This window comes from Physella acuta, unplaced genomic scaffold (assembly GCF_028476545.2).
Source record: "Physella acuta isolate Inbredline_101_S28 unplaced genomic scaffold, ASM2847654v3 ptg000387l, whole genome shotgun sequence".
Taxonomy (NCBI): Eukaryota; Metazoa; Mollusca; class Gastropoda; family Physidae; genus Physella; species Physella acuta.
Genome location: NW_026731906.1, coordinates 281,861 through 297,713, shown reverse-complemented (window position 1 = coordinate 297,713; position 15,853 = coordinate 281,861). Strand labels below are relative to the sequence as shown.

Sequence of the window (15,853 nt, the reverse complement as noted above, 5' to 3'; positions counted from 1 at the left end):
TGTTATATAAATGATATAAATTATGTTGATCGAGTTTTAATTTTATATACATGCAACTTTCGACTTGAGAGGTCTAGATGACTTGCACTTAAACATAATAAATTATCATATTATTAATAAACTAGCCGTGCCGGCCAGGCCCTGCACTAGCAATTGAGGTAAAAGTTATTTGTAAAGGGACGTGACTTATGTGCTCATAAAGCAGGATTTTACAAAGTATGAGCTCAGTTTCTGAAAATAAAGGTTAAAGGTCGGGAGTGGAGAGAGTTGAGTATAAAACGTATAGACCATAGTCAATCTTGGTCAGTTTTGGGTCACTTTAAACTCGATTATTGAGATGACTAATTTTCCCGGTAAAAATAGAGTGAACAGCAAACTTTGGCAAGAACAATTTCCCTGCATTTTATCTGCAAGTACCCGATCTAATAGGTGTGAGTAACAAACAAACCAAACATCACTTACTTTGCTTTTATAGATATAGACAATGACGCACCCTGAAAAGGATAAACCACCTGTGATCATAGACCCTCTATGGACAAAGCACTTGCTGTCAGAGGTCCTCGTACCCAATATTTACTGTCTGGTGAGAAAGTATTCATGAATGCTCCAAAAATGAAACTCACAATATTCATCTGTTTAGTAACTTTAGCACAAGTTTTTTGTCTAATGGCTTTGATTACAGTTTCAATGTTTTAAAATTATTGTTACTGGATCATATATATTTATATATATATATATATATATATATATATATATATATATATATATATATATATATATATATATATATATATATATATATATATATATATATAATTTTGATTTTAAAAACGGTATACCAAATGAAGGTATGTTGCATTTTTATCCAAATATTCATAATGCTAAAATAAATAAACGCCTGAAATGTTTCTTCATTTTTATTTTTTGATTATATGCTTGTGAACAAAGAGCTTGTTAAGACAAGATAAGAGCTTTGACGGTGTTTAAAAAATTGTTCTCAATCATCAATACGTCTTTATTTTCTTGGGCACCAGATCAACGGCCTGTTCATCAGCAAATTAATTTTTACAGGAAGACCTAGTCTACATAAACAAATCTATGTTTGGGTCACCAAAAAATCCATTTTCGGTCTAAAAACAAATCCATATTTGGATCAACAACAGAACCATAATTGGACCAACAACAAATCTATAATTCGACCAACAACAAATCTATATTTGGATGAACAACAAATCCATATTTACAGCAACCAAAAAATATATATTTGGACGAAAACAAATCAACATTTGGGTCAACAACAAACCAACATTTGGACCAACAACAAACCAACATTTGGACCAACAACAAATCCACATTTGTGTCAACAACAAATCCACATTTGGACCAACTATAAATCCATATTTAGACCTACAACAAATCCGTATTTGGACCAACAACAAATCCACATTTGAACCAACAATAAATCCATATTTGGACTTACAACAAATCCCTCTTTGTATTGGCAACGAAAGCTATCTGTTAGCTAAAGCCATGTTAGCATCAGAATATCATGTTGTATCTGTAGGCAAAAGCCCTTCTAACTTTTGAATATAATGTTGTATCTGTAAGCAGCTGTATCGATCAGATTACAAAAACGTTGACCCATTTTAAACCGACGTCACCTGTAGAAAACGCTGCATCATGGCCTAACACCATCAACCCCGATACAAACACGTAAACAAATTCACCATGCATGAAACACGTCTAATACATTATCACGTCCAATATGCAAATAGTGGACACACATTGCAGAAGGTGATCATTATCTTAAATCTTCCTCGTCATCTCTGTTCAACATTAACTAGGTGATTGTCGACCTGAGCAATTTGAATTCAGCCACTTTCAATATTTCTCTTGAAAAAAAAGTGTATACAGAACTGAAGAATACAATGGATAAGAACTTTAGACACAGGTAAATCAGAACCATATCTTATTGTTTTGTTTAATTCTCTTGTATATTATAATTGTGTATATGTTACGGTCAAAGCCCGAAGTCGGCCAAAGTGTGCAATGACCGGCCAATGCGCGCACTGGCCAATATTGCCTCTCGTTGACCGGTCAAAGTCCGAAACTTAACTTGATTTCGGCCTTTGGCCGCAATCCGCGGACTGGCCAAGGTGGACCGGCCAAAGTCTGAAATGGCTCTTGATTTCGGCCTATGGCCGGCCAGTCCGCGGACTGGCCATGGTGGACCGGCCAAAGTCCTAATTAGAAGATCATTTAGATAGGGACGATCAAAAGAATTAGAAGATCATGAGCAGATGTAGGATTTTTTCATACCGTAAGGATCACGAAATTAAGTCTATATTGATTATTAATTAAAGTAAATGACAGAAACATTCAAAGTATTTTAATGTCCTATAGGCTCTATCAATATTATCACTTGTTACAACAAGTTGAACTTGTTTGGCATTTAGAATTACATAGTAGCTTGTTATTTTTACACTTGCAGCGATTTGTTGTGCATTTGGTTGTGCGATTGCAGCAAATTAGCCTTGCCCGCCGGTCAGTGATTGTGAAGATTTTTCCCCAGTGCCAACGGACGATAATGAGAGCAGTTTTTCGTGAAGAATTGAAAACTCACTTCTAGCATATAGTTGTTTTAGAACATCATGTTCCTTTCCTAGCTTGTAGAAAGTTCCCTCGACGCTCATAACGACTGCAATGACACTTCGGGGATCACCGCGATCTCTGTCTACATCTGGTATATAGATGCGAATATTATCTCCCAAATCAGCTTGTTTAAAATTTGTATCTGATTTTTTTAGCGTCTTGCACCTTGAGTTTGCAAGCTAGTATGAGATGTTGACCTGTTGTCCATGGTTTCATGTTTATTGTGACATAATCTGCAAGTAATGTTCCCTACGTAACCTTCGTCTGCTTCATTGGCTATTCCGCATATTGCATGGACATCGTTGCCACAGGATCCACAAGAATGGGCTGCACTACATTGTTTTTCACAAGCTATACAGAATCTATTGGCCTCATTATTGTCACGCAACTGGTCTGGACGTTCCGCCACGGTAGAATATGTGTTAGCTGAGAATGTCGTTGCATTTATGGCAACCTCTTGTTCAATGTTCTCAAGATCTTTCTCAGTAACTAAATTATCGAGAGCATCTCTTGGTAGATTCCCACTTTTGTCCCACTTTTGTTTTGCATCCAAACAAGGCTTTGTATGGCGATTGTTGGTATACTTTATTAAAAGAACGGGTTTTCATAAATTTGAGACTCTCAACCCAATGAGCTGATTCATTTGTTTGCATCCCTGTCATTATCATGTTTTGAACATCTTGGTTGGCACGTTCTACTGAACCTTGGCTTTGGCTATGCCTTAGATTTCCGTGAACTAGTTTAAGTTCAGACCACATGTTATTTAGTTCAGAAATAACTTGATTCAGAAATTCTCTTCCATTAGGATTTGGATAATTTATTTTGGCAGCCATCTGGTATGTTTGTCACTTGGTCTGACGGCCTTTTTGTCCATGTCGCATTGCATATAGAATGCTAGACAAAAAAAAACAGCCAAACAATACGTTACTCACAATGAAACCTCACCCAGAATAATGAAAACGCGATCACAACTTAGTTTAGATAGAACATCCCGGCCAGTGCGCGCATTAGCTGGCCAATATGTGAAATACTTTGTCAATTTTAAACTTTTCGGACTTTGGCCATTACATCCCGGCCAGTGCGCGCATTGGCCGGCCAATGTAGGAAATACGCTGTCAAGTTAAAGGTCTTCGGACTTTGGCCAGTACGCCCAGGCCAGTGCGCGCATTGACCAGCCAATGTACGAAATACGCTCTCAGTGCTAAGCTCTTCGGGCTTTGGCCAAGAGAGCCGGCCAATGCGCACACTAAATTTTTATTTTTCAACTTAGAATTTCGATTGACACACCATGAAAAGAACAAAATTGCAATAAATGTACTACCCTTTACAAAAATTCCAATTTCGTTTGAAAAAAAGGATGCAAATTACGTCCCTTTGTACCAAACGTTTGCGTTTGTGTTCGCGTTTGGGTTTGAGTTTGCGTTTGTGTTTTAGTTTTGGTTTTTGTTGTGGAAGGTTGTGGTTAGGGTTAAGTTTATGGTTAGAATTAGGTTACGCGTCCATATTTGCAGACATACATTTAATTGGAAAAGTAGTATATTTCTTAAACCCGGGAAATGCTGGGATATGGTACTTAAGCACACACAAGCAACGGTCCTTAACAGATAGGTTTTCCACAGAGCCCAGGGCAGGGTCAGTCCGTTCGGCTAATATATATATATATATATATATATATATATATATATATATATATATATATATATATATATATATATATATATATACAGTTTTAAATAGTTCTATTTTTGAAATCTATTTCCAGTTAATAAATTCCGAGACTGACATTTAAAACGTAACTTGCTTTGCGTTATGTTTTTTTCAGTATCGGCTACAGCTCACCATCTCTCAGTGATCTCCTAAAGTCTCCAGTCTCCCTGCCTGACTACGAGAGTGTATTCAGTCGTACGGGCAGGAGAATTGTTTACAATATTCTGCGCCGCATAAACGCAAAAGGTGAAGCAGAGCTGTTGTAATGATCGTTAAATAATTTTTATCACAAAATTCTCTAGAGGCTTGGTCATTGCAGAAAAGTTATTCAGAAATATGAAGACAAAGGTTGTAGAAAAAAAAGTATCTAAGAGAGTTTTCTGATATCCGCACGTATCCACGTAACAAACTTCTTGATTACCCAAATAGTAGAAGTTGCAAGCACACCACTAATATAACTTACCTACCAGGTTGTATAAAACTTGCAAATATTGTTGTGCTGAGCTATGCTGTACAGATTTAAACACATGGTGCGTCACCAAATGGCAAGGAAGTTATTGGAGGCAAAATAAAAATAAAAAAAAAACAATCGATGTTTTTTTTTTTGTTAGAAAAAAACTTGAGTCATTTGAAATACTGTAGGATGAAATGTTGTACGTTTACTAACCCTCTCAGCTGTAATAGGTACTTAACATTTGGGTGGGGAAATGTAAAAGTGGCTGGGTTTAGTCCTGAATACACTATCTCTTCCTGCTCTGATGTCAGAGAAACAAATGAACTCTTCGCATTCCCCAAGAACTTTATACATATTTCACTACAATTTACCTTAATTTTAAGTACTTAATTTTTTTTTAAATACAATATTTTGAAATGTTTAATATAAAGCGACACGTTTAACGTTTTATCTTGGTGGTCCATGCAATGGAATACCCCCCCCCCCCCCCAATACCTCTCAAAAAATGTCACTCGTGTCATTGTATTGTTTTTATTATGTTACAATAAATTGTCTGGTGATAAAGTGTGTTTTCATGTAGAATGTGCGACTGGTAAACCGATAGTCACCTTATCTGGCGGCCTGCCTGATACAAACACGGTACCAGCTATACAGGCTAAGTTTTTCTTGAGGTATTCCAAGTGCATTTCTTATAAACGACTTAACGTATTAGGGTTAGGATTAATTTAAGGCTGGGGATTTTATTAGTTTAGCGTCAGGAGCAATCAGTTTAAAGTAAAGGATAATTTAAGGTTTATATTGGTATATATTAAATTTCTAAGTAGGCCTACGGTTTTTATTCATTTAAGACAAAGTTTAATTTTTTTAAAATTTCGGCCTATGAAGATTAGCATCAAAACGTATTATAATTTTTATATTGAGGAATAACTTGATACTAAACTCTAATATATACCAGAGACGGCAATGTGATTGAGTTGGATAAAAAGGATATGGCGGCTGTCGGAAACTACGGGCAAGCTGAAGGGTAAGAGATTATTGTTTAATAAAGTTCGTTTAATATATACAAGGAGTGGAAATTTAACTTTATTATCACAGGTTCATCTAAACCCTTTTGAATAAGCTTTTTTTTAAAAAAAAATTGATTATATACACGCAATCTAAAATCCAAATAACACAGAAATTAAACTTAAAATTATTTATTTAGAAACAATGTGGTCACTTTTTTTTTAATCTCAACCCGCTCCCCCCCCCCCCCTCTTACCATCTCCACCAGACTACCAGAACTACGGGAATGGCTAACAGAACTTCACCGAGTAGAACACGAGCCGCCACAGCTTATCAGGACTGACCACCCAGAGCCGTTCATATTGACCATAACCAACGGCATCACAGACGGTCTCAGAGGGGTCAGTTTAATCCTGTTCAGTTCAACTGATCCAAAACCACGCAGTGATTTTCATATTCAAACATAAAACAAAGGGGGCATCAATAAATGACGTCAAGAACTTTTGACGATTTTTACCTGCACATCTCTTTGTCATTCATCGGCAAAAAAATAAAAATAAATCCAGAACGGCATCTAAAATATCGTCACACCTCTGTCTGCAACTCCCTCTCTAGTCTCAAAATTTCACTTTTTTTTCATAAAACATCGACTTCTTTCTAAAATATTACTGCGCTGGGTAAACAGAGAATATAATACAATTTCTATTGCAACATACTAAAACAGATTTCTAACAGATTTTGATCGGAGATTAGTGTTCCTTATCTTTTAGAATTCGTGTTTTAACATAATTTAGTGCAATCAAACATGGAGCACTGCATAGTCCTCGACACAACTTTTCCAATCATTTTCTCGACTTATCTTTTAAAAAGTATATTACCGTTTAACGTTATAACAAATAGTTTAGAATGTTATACAAACTCATTTTCATTCCAATTTCAGTTCAATCCTTGAGGAATTCTTCTTGCTTTCAAAATTTGAAATTTATTTAAATAAACCTAATGTAATATTTAAATTACATTTTTTTAAACATTAAAAAAGCAACTTTTTATTATGTTTAATTACATTTAATTACATTAAGTTTAATTACAGGTGTTTCACGTGTTGCTTGACGAGGACGATCACGTGCTGATAGAAGACGAAGTCTACTCCAACACCATCAGTGCTGTGAGTGCTTACATTTTTCAAACAAAACTATCGTAAATATTTTTTTTTCAATGTTAATGTAAGGCAAAACAAATCAGAAAATAGCAGTGGCCAACGAAGCACATGCAGTCGGAATGGCATCGTCCTAACTAGAAGGAGTCCTGCTAATACGAGCGAGATGGAGAAATGTGGTTGCGTCCCATTGCTGTACAAGTGTTCAACAGGACTGATGATGACATGTAAAGCTAACAATGAATGGAAAGTATAGGATTCGAGAAGTCAAGATGTTTAGATAAACGCATGTGAACTAATATGAAGATTAAATTTAAATCACACTTTATCTCTATTAAAAAAATACTAACTTTATAAGCGTATTTGATAATTTAAACATTTTTTCTGAAGCAAAGTTTTTCCAACTCGCGTTTTGCACATTTGTGTAGCGTGAAAAGTGGTTCTCTTTTTTTTCCTAGAATTTTCAACTACTCAAATATGTTTATTTATCTAAAGCAGGTTTATGTAAAAACGGAAACTAATGTATCTTGTGCAACATTTATCATTAGATGTAAAATTAGATCCATCGATATTGGATATTTATCTTTTCTTTTTCACAAATAAAACGAAAAAGAGCCTCTATCACTACATAGACAATATCTATGTCTTTAATGTGTAATCTTATTTCGTATTTCAGCTCACATTATTTGGAGCAAAGCCGGTCACGGTGACAAGTGACGAGGGAGGGATGTTGGCTCAAGATTTGGAAGATGTTCTAGCATCCTGGGCAACGACACATCCCAACACGAAAAGACCACGAGTTTTATACTCAATTACGGCATGCAATAATCCAAAAAGTAACGATATATTATATCTATCTCTATCCATCCATCCATCCATCCATCCATCCATCCATCCATCCATCCATCCATCCATCCATCCATCCATCCATCCATCCATCCATCCATCCATCCATCCATCCATCCATCCATCCATCCATCCATCCATCCATCCATCCATCCATCCATCCATCCATCCATCCATCCATCCATCCATCCATCCATCCATCCATCCATCCATCCATCCATCCATCCATCCATCCATCCATCCATCCATCCATCCATCCATCCATCCATCCATCCATCCATCCATCCATCCATCCATCCATCCATCCATCCATCCATCCATCCATCCATCCATCCATCCATCCATCCATCCATCCATCCATCCATCCATCCATCCATCCATCCATCCATCCATCCATCCATCCATCCATCCATCCATCCATCCATCCATCCATCCATCCATCCATCCATCCATCCATCCATCCATCCATCCATCCATCCATCCATCCATCCATCCATCCATCCATCCATCCATCCATCCATCCATCCATCCATCCATCCATCCATCCATCCATCCATCCATCCATCCATCCATCCATCCATCCATCCATCCATCCATCCATCCATGTATATACGCACACATATACGCACACACATATATAGACCCACAAATTTGGGCGCATTGTTAATTAAAAAAAAATATCACCCCTAAAACTGTCGACACAGCAAGTAAATACAATAAGGTATTGTTGATTTGTGGTCTATTTTCTCCGAGCTAGGCTACACTATGGAACAAGAAAGACTGATAGACATTTACAAGGTGTGTAGAAAGTACGACGTTATCATACTGGAAGATGCAGCATACTACTTTATGCAGTTTCAGCAGGTTGGCAATAGAATAAATTATATTCTATTTTTTTTAAAATATAAGTATTTTAAAATCGACTTTTACAAAAATGTCTATATCCCGACTGCACTGCCATCCCCCTTTAGTGTTTTCTAAGAATATTCGAGAAATTTTAGGTGAGATTACTCCATCTTTATCTCTTCTTGTTTTGTGTTTGTTCTACACATATGTTTGTGTGCTTTAGAGGACACAACTCGCTGTTAGATTTATTTTTAACTTAGAATAAACGTTTACAGAAGGTTATCCGAAACGCGAGCTGGCACATACAGCTGTACAGATGAAAACATGTTTCTGTCTTTTATACATTACTAAACCATTCATCCGATCGCCATGGAAAGTTGGGAGGCTGTTGAGTACAGCCCCGCAAAGGTTTCTATCATAGGCCAAACATTTGTTTACATAGTAGAGTGGCGGCGCCCCACGGAAATATGTGATCTAGCGCCACGAAATCCCCAGTGGCTATCTTTTCCCCTGGGATCCGCTTATACAGGGGGATTGAGTTACTAATGAAATCCACCGGCAGCAGTGTCATCCTGAATGCATCTCATACGAGTGAGAAGTCTGGCACCTATAGTAGTTTAAAGTTACACAACACTAGGGATAAGTCTCGCTAATACATTCGATGACTTAATCTAGCCAGGTGTTGCGCCCATCAACCGTGCAGTAATGAACCCGGTGGGTCTCAAGAGCCCTGACCACTGTGCCGTCGCCGAGGGATAATCAGTGTAAACTGTAGCTTACAGCATGCCCTGGGGTGTCTCGTTGGTAGTGTGGACAAACCCGCGCCCAACAAATAAGATCCAAGAAATGAAATGCCGACACTGTTCACATTTTATTAAGCTTCTGGAAAACGTCCAAAAATACTTGATTGGTAACGTTTTGATGAAAACCTCATAAAATCTGCCTCAGTTTGGTGTGGTGGAAGGGAGGCCTTTTTTCTCCGTCCGCCATAGGTGCCATGTCAAGATTTCCATTAATTCAAAATAGAACAGACTATATAGTACCAAATTGTATCATAGTTTAGGGGGAAGGTTCCTAGAAATTTTATAGAGCATTAATTTTTATTAGAGCATGCTTCTGAAACGAGTTTATATTAAACTTGTTCTATACGTAGATAATATAAGTTTAAAATGTTTTCGGCTGTTCGTCACTTGCTGTAGATACTAAAGCAGGCTAGTCGTATGAATTACAATTGGGCCGATAGCACTAAAGCCAATCACATTAGTCACGATATAACTAACGACAACAAGACACTTTTATCATTTTGGTAAATGGGGTCTAGGTAACGCAAACTAATACATAATATAAAATTACTTGAGCACCTCCATCGTGGTAAAAAATGTGTTAACATAATTATCTTACAGAGGCGGCGCGGCTTCCAGTCCATTGATGTAGATGGTAGAGTGCTGAGGTTCGACACCTTCTCTAAGATTATAGGCGCTGGGTGAGTTAGATTACGCTTAACAGTAAGAGAAGCAAACAAGTACACATCCGTCTTATTAAAAATATAACGTGAATTTATTAGATTACACTTTAAAACATACGACGACTCCAAACTCTGATTAATTCCAATGTAGATTAATAATATCACTGTTAATAACTTAGACGGCCTCACACTCTCACTAATCCAGAAGCCATCTAAATGTTTTAGGTATCGTTTAGGCTGGCTAAGTGGACCAGAGACACTCGTCAGAAAGTATATCAACAGCCTGTCACACAACACCATTCATCCCTGTATCCTATCTCAGGTAACTACAAACTTACTCTCCCTGCCGCAGGTAATGTGACCAACGTGCATACTTGGTAAATTAGTGACAACATAGTAATAATTTAACATTTAAGTCGCCCCTTTTTTAACATGCTGGCGCGCCAGCACTGGGTTGTGCTTTGCTACGATTCAGAGAGGCGTCCGCGTCAGACAGCCGTTAAGCTGAGCGGTAACAGATACGAAATAAAGCACAGAGGACAATGCCGACGCTAGTTCATGTGTCATTAAGCACGTAACTTTTTGTTATCTAACCAGAATAATTTAACCAAGAATATTTGCTAATATCTGTTTAGACATCGAGAGTCCAGCTTGATCAAGCAGTCTTAAGCTTTGGATTAATCTTGTTTTCCCTTACTTCAGATCGTGATAAGTAAAATCCTGCATCAGTGGGGATTTGAGACATTTTACAGCGAAATGCGCAAGTTGGCTGCCGCGTATGAAAAGAAAGCTCAAAACATGGAAGGGATTTTAAAGAAATATTTGTCAGGTGAGCTAACACAGGTGTGAGGGAGTTAAGAATAGAAACCCAGGTAGGGAAATGTAGTACCCCCAAGGCAAACACAGGACAACCCAAGAGAAAATGGGTATTGGATGAGGCTAAGATAAATAGGACAGAATAAAAAAAAATACTATAGATAGCTCGTGGGGGGGGGGGGGAGGGGAAACGGCGACGTATGGTCTATGTTCCACAAGGAACCCAAAGAAAAGAGTATCATGATGACGATGATGATGGTGTTTGAGAGCTGGTGATGATGAACATGATGTTGATGATGGCTATGACAATGGTGATGCTGATGATAGTGGTGTCCGCATCCGAAACGGGCATCACCCTTTACATAGTTTTGACCCCTGCTCCAACATTCCAGGTGTTGCGACATGGAACTTCCCGAGTGGAGGGATGTTCTTCTGGGTGAGGATCAAAGGCGTGTCAGACACGAGCCAGCTGATGGAGGAAGCTCTGGCAGAGGGCGTGGCCATTGTCGCTGGGCGGCTCTTCTCACCTGATCAAGCTCCAAAACCTTTCATACGGTTATCTTTCTCGGTCGCTGGAGTGGAAGAAATGGACAGTGTAAGTTGTGTATTGTGCTATATTCATAACATAAGTTTACTTAGACTTTATTCAAGAACCGCGAAATAAATTTAAAAAAAAACTGTTCGTAACCAATATTGGAGCATTGCAGCTTGCTTTCTTAGTCAAAATTCTAAGCGTAAACACTATTAAAATGTTGAATTATGTCTGCGTAGTATTAAAATATACCTTGTTATTTTTATTTCAGGGCATCAAAACTTTATCTGAGATTGTGAAAAAGATTCAAAGGAAAATATAGTCAACTCCTGCCGTTTGCAGATTTTATAATCGGGCTTGTCAATCGACATTTAGTTATCTTTTGGATAACATGGTCGTCTAGTATATATTCTTTATTTTTTTGTTTGTTTAAGTAAATATTATTGGGGTTTAGTTGTTACCACTGGTCAGAAGGTTAATCACATGTATGCTAGAGCGACCAGCTAATATATTCATCGAAATAATTTCGTCTACTGAAATTCTATCATTTCGTCCTTAAGGGGAAATAAGCATGGACAAATTCACTGAGGATGTGGAAAATTAAAAAACAAAAACAAACAAAAATAAAAACAATTTTGAACAAAATGTTAGAAATGGAAGAATTACAGTAAAATAGATAACATAATAAATATGCCTACCAGTGACGTCACTGTGTCGGATTTGGTATCACCCCTTCTTCACTGTTTAACTATTTTACCCTCTACATGGTGTTAACGGATGCTGAACGCCGTCTCGCCCCCGCATTGTGACGCTACTGATGCCTACACTAATTAATAGTGTTGTGGGCATGCATGGATGACTTGGTGGGAAGCCTGCTACTAGCTCTACAGGAGAGAGTAAACTTCCCTTTTAGACCAGCTGGCTCAATGGACAAATGAAGAAGTTCAGAGGGGTTGTGTGATCATCATTAGCAAAACTTCTTTTCAGTCTTAATTGGTTAATAAGTTCTTATATTACGCTGTTCTATTTTCTAAGAGGATCATGGTATATTTTTAGTAAACATGTTTCCTCTTGATTAAATATTATTTTTTTTTATATGGTTAATAAGTAATTTTTAGCTCTCTCTCTCATATTCATATTTGATTATATATATATATATATATATATATATATATATATATATATATATATATATATATATATATATATATATATATATAGGCTTATATAATATATAAGCCTATATATATATATATATATACATATATATATATATATATATATATATATATATATATATATATATATATATATATATATATATATATATATATATATATATATATATATAATCAAATATGAATATGAATGAACGCATTTTAGGAACAAGAAATTTGTTAAATTATTGTTGAGGATAATAATAAAGGCCAATATTATAAAAACGTATACATAACTCACAAGTTTGTTTTTCCGGCTGAGCATTTTGACTGTTTGTGCAAATAAAATAAAACACTCAATGCTTTATAATTTTACTGATTAATTAATAAAGATGTCCTAAATGCAGTTTTTTCTTGTTGATTCTTAATTCTAACAATGAAGGGAATCCAGCACAATTACGCATTGCATATTATGTTATGTGTCTTATGGCCCATTGGTTCAGAATACAGCCTGCCTTTTTTTCCGGATCTGCCTTTGTCGATCCAAGAACAATCAGCAAGGCAGAAGATTTTTTTTTCATTCTTGAGCTTCTCGTCTAGCATGGAGAAAGAAATAGCCACCAGAATAGCAATGGCAGCACAAGCTTTCAACAGACTTGCTAAGATCTGGAAATCATCCTCACTGCAGCAGAGAACTAAAATAAGGATCTACAAGTCTAATGTACGTTCTTTACTCCTCTATGCTGCAGAGTCATGAAAACTAAACAAGAAAGAGCCGACTCAAAGGCTTTGAAAGAAGATCCCTGCAACTTATCCTCAGAATAAAGTGGGACGACAAAGTCCCGAACAAGGAAATACGACGAAGGACAGGATTAAACGACATTGTTTCAGAAGTTCGAATGAGGAGATGGAGATGGCTGGGCCATGTCCTACGCATGAGCAAAAAGAAGACTCCCCAACATGGCGCTGAAGTGGACTCCGCCTGGAAAGCGAAAGAGAGGAAGACCACTGGGAACATGGAGGAGAGAGATGGAAGAAGAAGTGCAGGCTACTGGCAAGACCTGACATGAACTGAAGTGGCTCGCCCAAGACAGAGTGGAATGGCGGAGATTTGTTGCTGCACTATACTCCACAGGGAGTGATGAGGATTTAGTACGTAATTATCTAGATGGGTTGCTGTCCTTGGCTAACGAGCCTCATCAGCCCGGGGTTGCGAAATCGGGACTTTTTGAGTTAGCTATCATAAGCTCTCCCGCCCGACCATTCACCGCCTCTAAACTCAGCTTTCTCTATGACATTTTAAAAAAATTGAGCATTCTGGGGGCACACACACATTTAAAGGTTGAGGTTATAATTTCTAAAATATAAATATACTATAAATATATGAAGCTGACATAAAGGTTATATGGTCCAGTAAAAAGTACTCGTGTTCATACTGAATTTTTTGTGTGACTCGGGTATTTATCACCGAGTCAATTTGCATTGCCTCGTTGTTCGCGGTAAAATTACAGTACTACTTCGAGACACGAGTTTGATTTGTTTCGTAGTATTGCTCGTAAGTCAAATTGTTCGTATCTCAAAGCAGTTTTTTTCCATTGAAATTAGTAAATTTCCATTAATTTGTTCCAGCCTGCCCCAAAATTGCTACCCAACGTGTTTTTGTTACGTATTTTAATAACTTTTTAAATGAGAAAAATGCGTTTATAAATAACAAATTTTGTATAAAAAATAATAAAGGAGAATGTGAAGAAATAAACAGGTTTTATATAGGCCTTGTGTAAATACTTTGGAAATCGGCTTACTTGAACTTATTGGAGAACATGGCGGAGGTGTAGGGTGAAGGAGATTTACTTCATTCACTTACTCTCTACACTGTCGAGGCTACACTCCTTCGGTCACTTTAATTAACGTACTGGTTACACTCTTAATGCTACACTCTATCCATAAACTTAATTAATTTAAATTTAACTCAATTTCTCTGATTTTTACTTGATAATTTATTATTACTTATGCTTAATTTTCGTGATTGCTTCTCTAGTCTTAGTCTTTTGCTGTCAAGATGCGGCTCTCCAGCTCGTTGCACAAATATTAAGTTATTTTATTTTCAAAACTCGCAGCAAATATTATACTGTAAAGATACTCAACTTTAAACAGGATACAAACACTCACCAGAAAACAGTGAGAATAGGTGCAATAGAGAGTACACGGACAGCTGACAGCCGCTTGGGCACCAGGCCCATCCTTACATCCGTGCTGTGGCCAGTCCCGTGGCAACACTTCCATGCTTGCCACTACCCAAAAGCCGACTTTTTTGAATATCGTTAAATGGGGAATGTTCTTTTATTCAGAATGCATTTCTCTATCTGTCCGTCCGTAATCATTAATTTGACCAAAGTGACGTAGTTTGCATTAGCTTCCTACAGTTGAGCCAGGTACTGTACTCTGGAACTATAAAGAAAAGCGTGGTTCACTTTAGTATCTATTGGATACATTTACTAATGTTTAGGAAGAGACCCACGCTTTTCTTTATAGTTATTTAAATAGTAGTGTATAATTTATTGTCTACTTTTTAGTGCATAAGTGCATAAAAGCTTGTCATTAAAACGTTTTTTATTAAATTTTTCTTTAGTACTTTGCATGTTTTTATTTACAATAGAGTTTCGTGACTAAAAACCATTGCGCGCCTATTAAAACGTGATGACGCGTGTGGTGAGGTTGGATAGACACAGGGGAGTAGCGAAGAGGGGGGGGGGGGGTGCGGGGGGTGCGGACCGCACCGGGTGACACCATTTAGGGGGGTGACACCAAGGCAAAAAATAGCAAAATATATAGAGAAAAACTTGAGGGGGGGGGTGTGCAAATCGAAAGTTTGAGGGGGGGGGGGGGGGGTGTGCAAATCGAAAATTTGTCCCCGGGAAGGGTCGCTACGCCTCTAGGGGGTGACACCATTAAGTGCCGCACCGGGTGGCACCCGACCTCGCTACGCCACTGGATAGACATGCCTACTAATTCGGTCCAAATTTTAATTAATTCATAAAAAAGTAATTAGTCATTCAATTAATTTCAGATTGCATTGCCTTCATGTCTTGACCCACGTGCCAACTGTGAATCGTATCGGTCAAGTAGAAGTGTCAGAATTTTCACTCCGGCGTTTTCGATCTAGACCAGGGGTCGGCAACCTTTTGAAGCAAAAGAGCCAAAAGTTACAATGTTCAAA

The 15,853-nt window shown here is 37.4% G+C and overlaps 1 protein-coding gene across 1 annotated transcript; it reads left to right on the top strand.

The window, feature by feature from the left end:
• Positions 1–1,759: 1,759 nt before the first annotated feature.
• On the top strand, positions 1,760–11,801 carry LOC131942088 (kynurenine/alpha-aminoadipate aminotransferase, mitochondrial). Its single transcript, XM_059301800.1, has 13 exons — positions 1,760–1,951; positions 4,475–4,605; positions 5,394–5,484; positions 5,769–5,837; positions 6,087–6,219; positions 6,909–6,983; positions 7,651–7,810; positions 8,578–8,684; positions 10,070–10,149; positions 10,357–10,483; positions 10,834–10,960; positions 11,217–11,542; positions 11,751–11,801. Exons 1-13 carry the CDS (start codon positions 1,929–1,931, stop codon positions 11,799–11,801), a joined length of 1,500 nt encoding a protein of 499 aa, XP_059157783.1. The 5' UTR covers positions 1,760–1,928.
• Positions 11,802–15,853: the final 4,052 nt, after the last annotated feature.

Excerpts from the sequence above, each read along its gene's own strand:
- LOC131942088 (XM_059301800.1), top strand. The coding sequence starts at position 1,929 with ATGGATAAGAACTTTAGACACAG. Across the intron at positions 8,685-10,069 it reads ACTTTATGCAGTTTCAGCAG|AGGCGGCGCGGCTTCCAGTC; the intron begins GTTGGCAATAGA and ends ATTATCTTACAG. Across the intron at positions 11,543-11,750 it reads GAGTGGAAGAAATGGACAGT|GGCATCAAAACTTTATCTGA; the intron begins GTAAGTTGTGTA and ends TTTTTATTTCAG.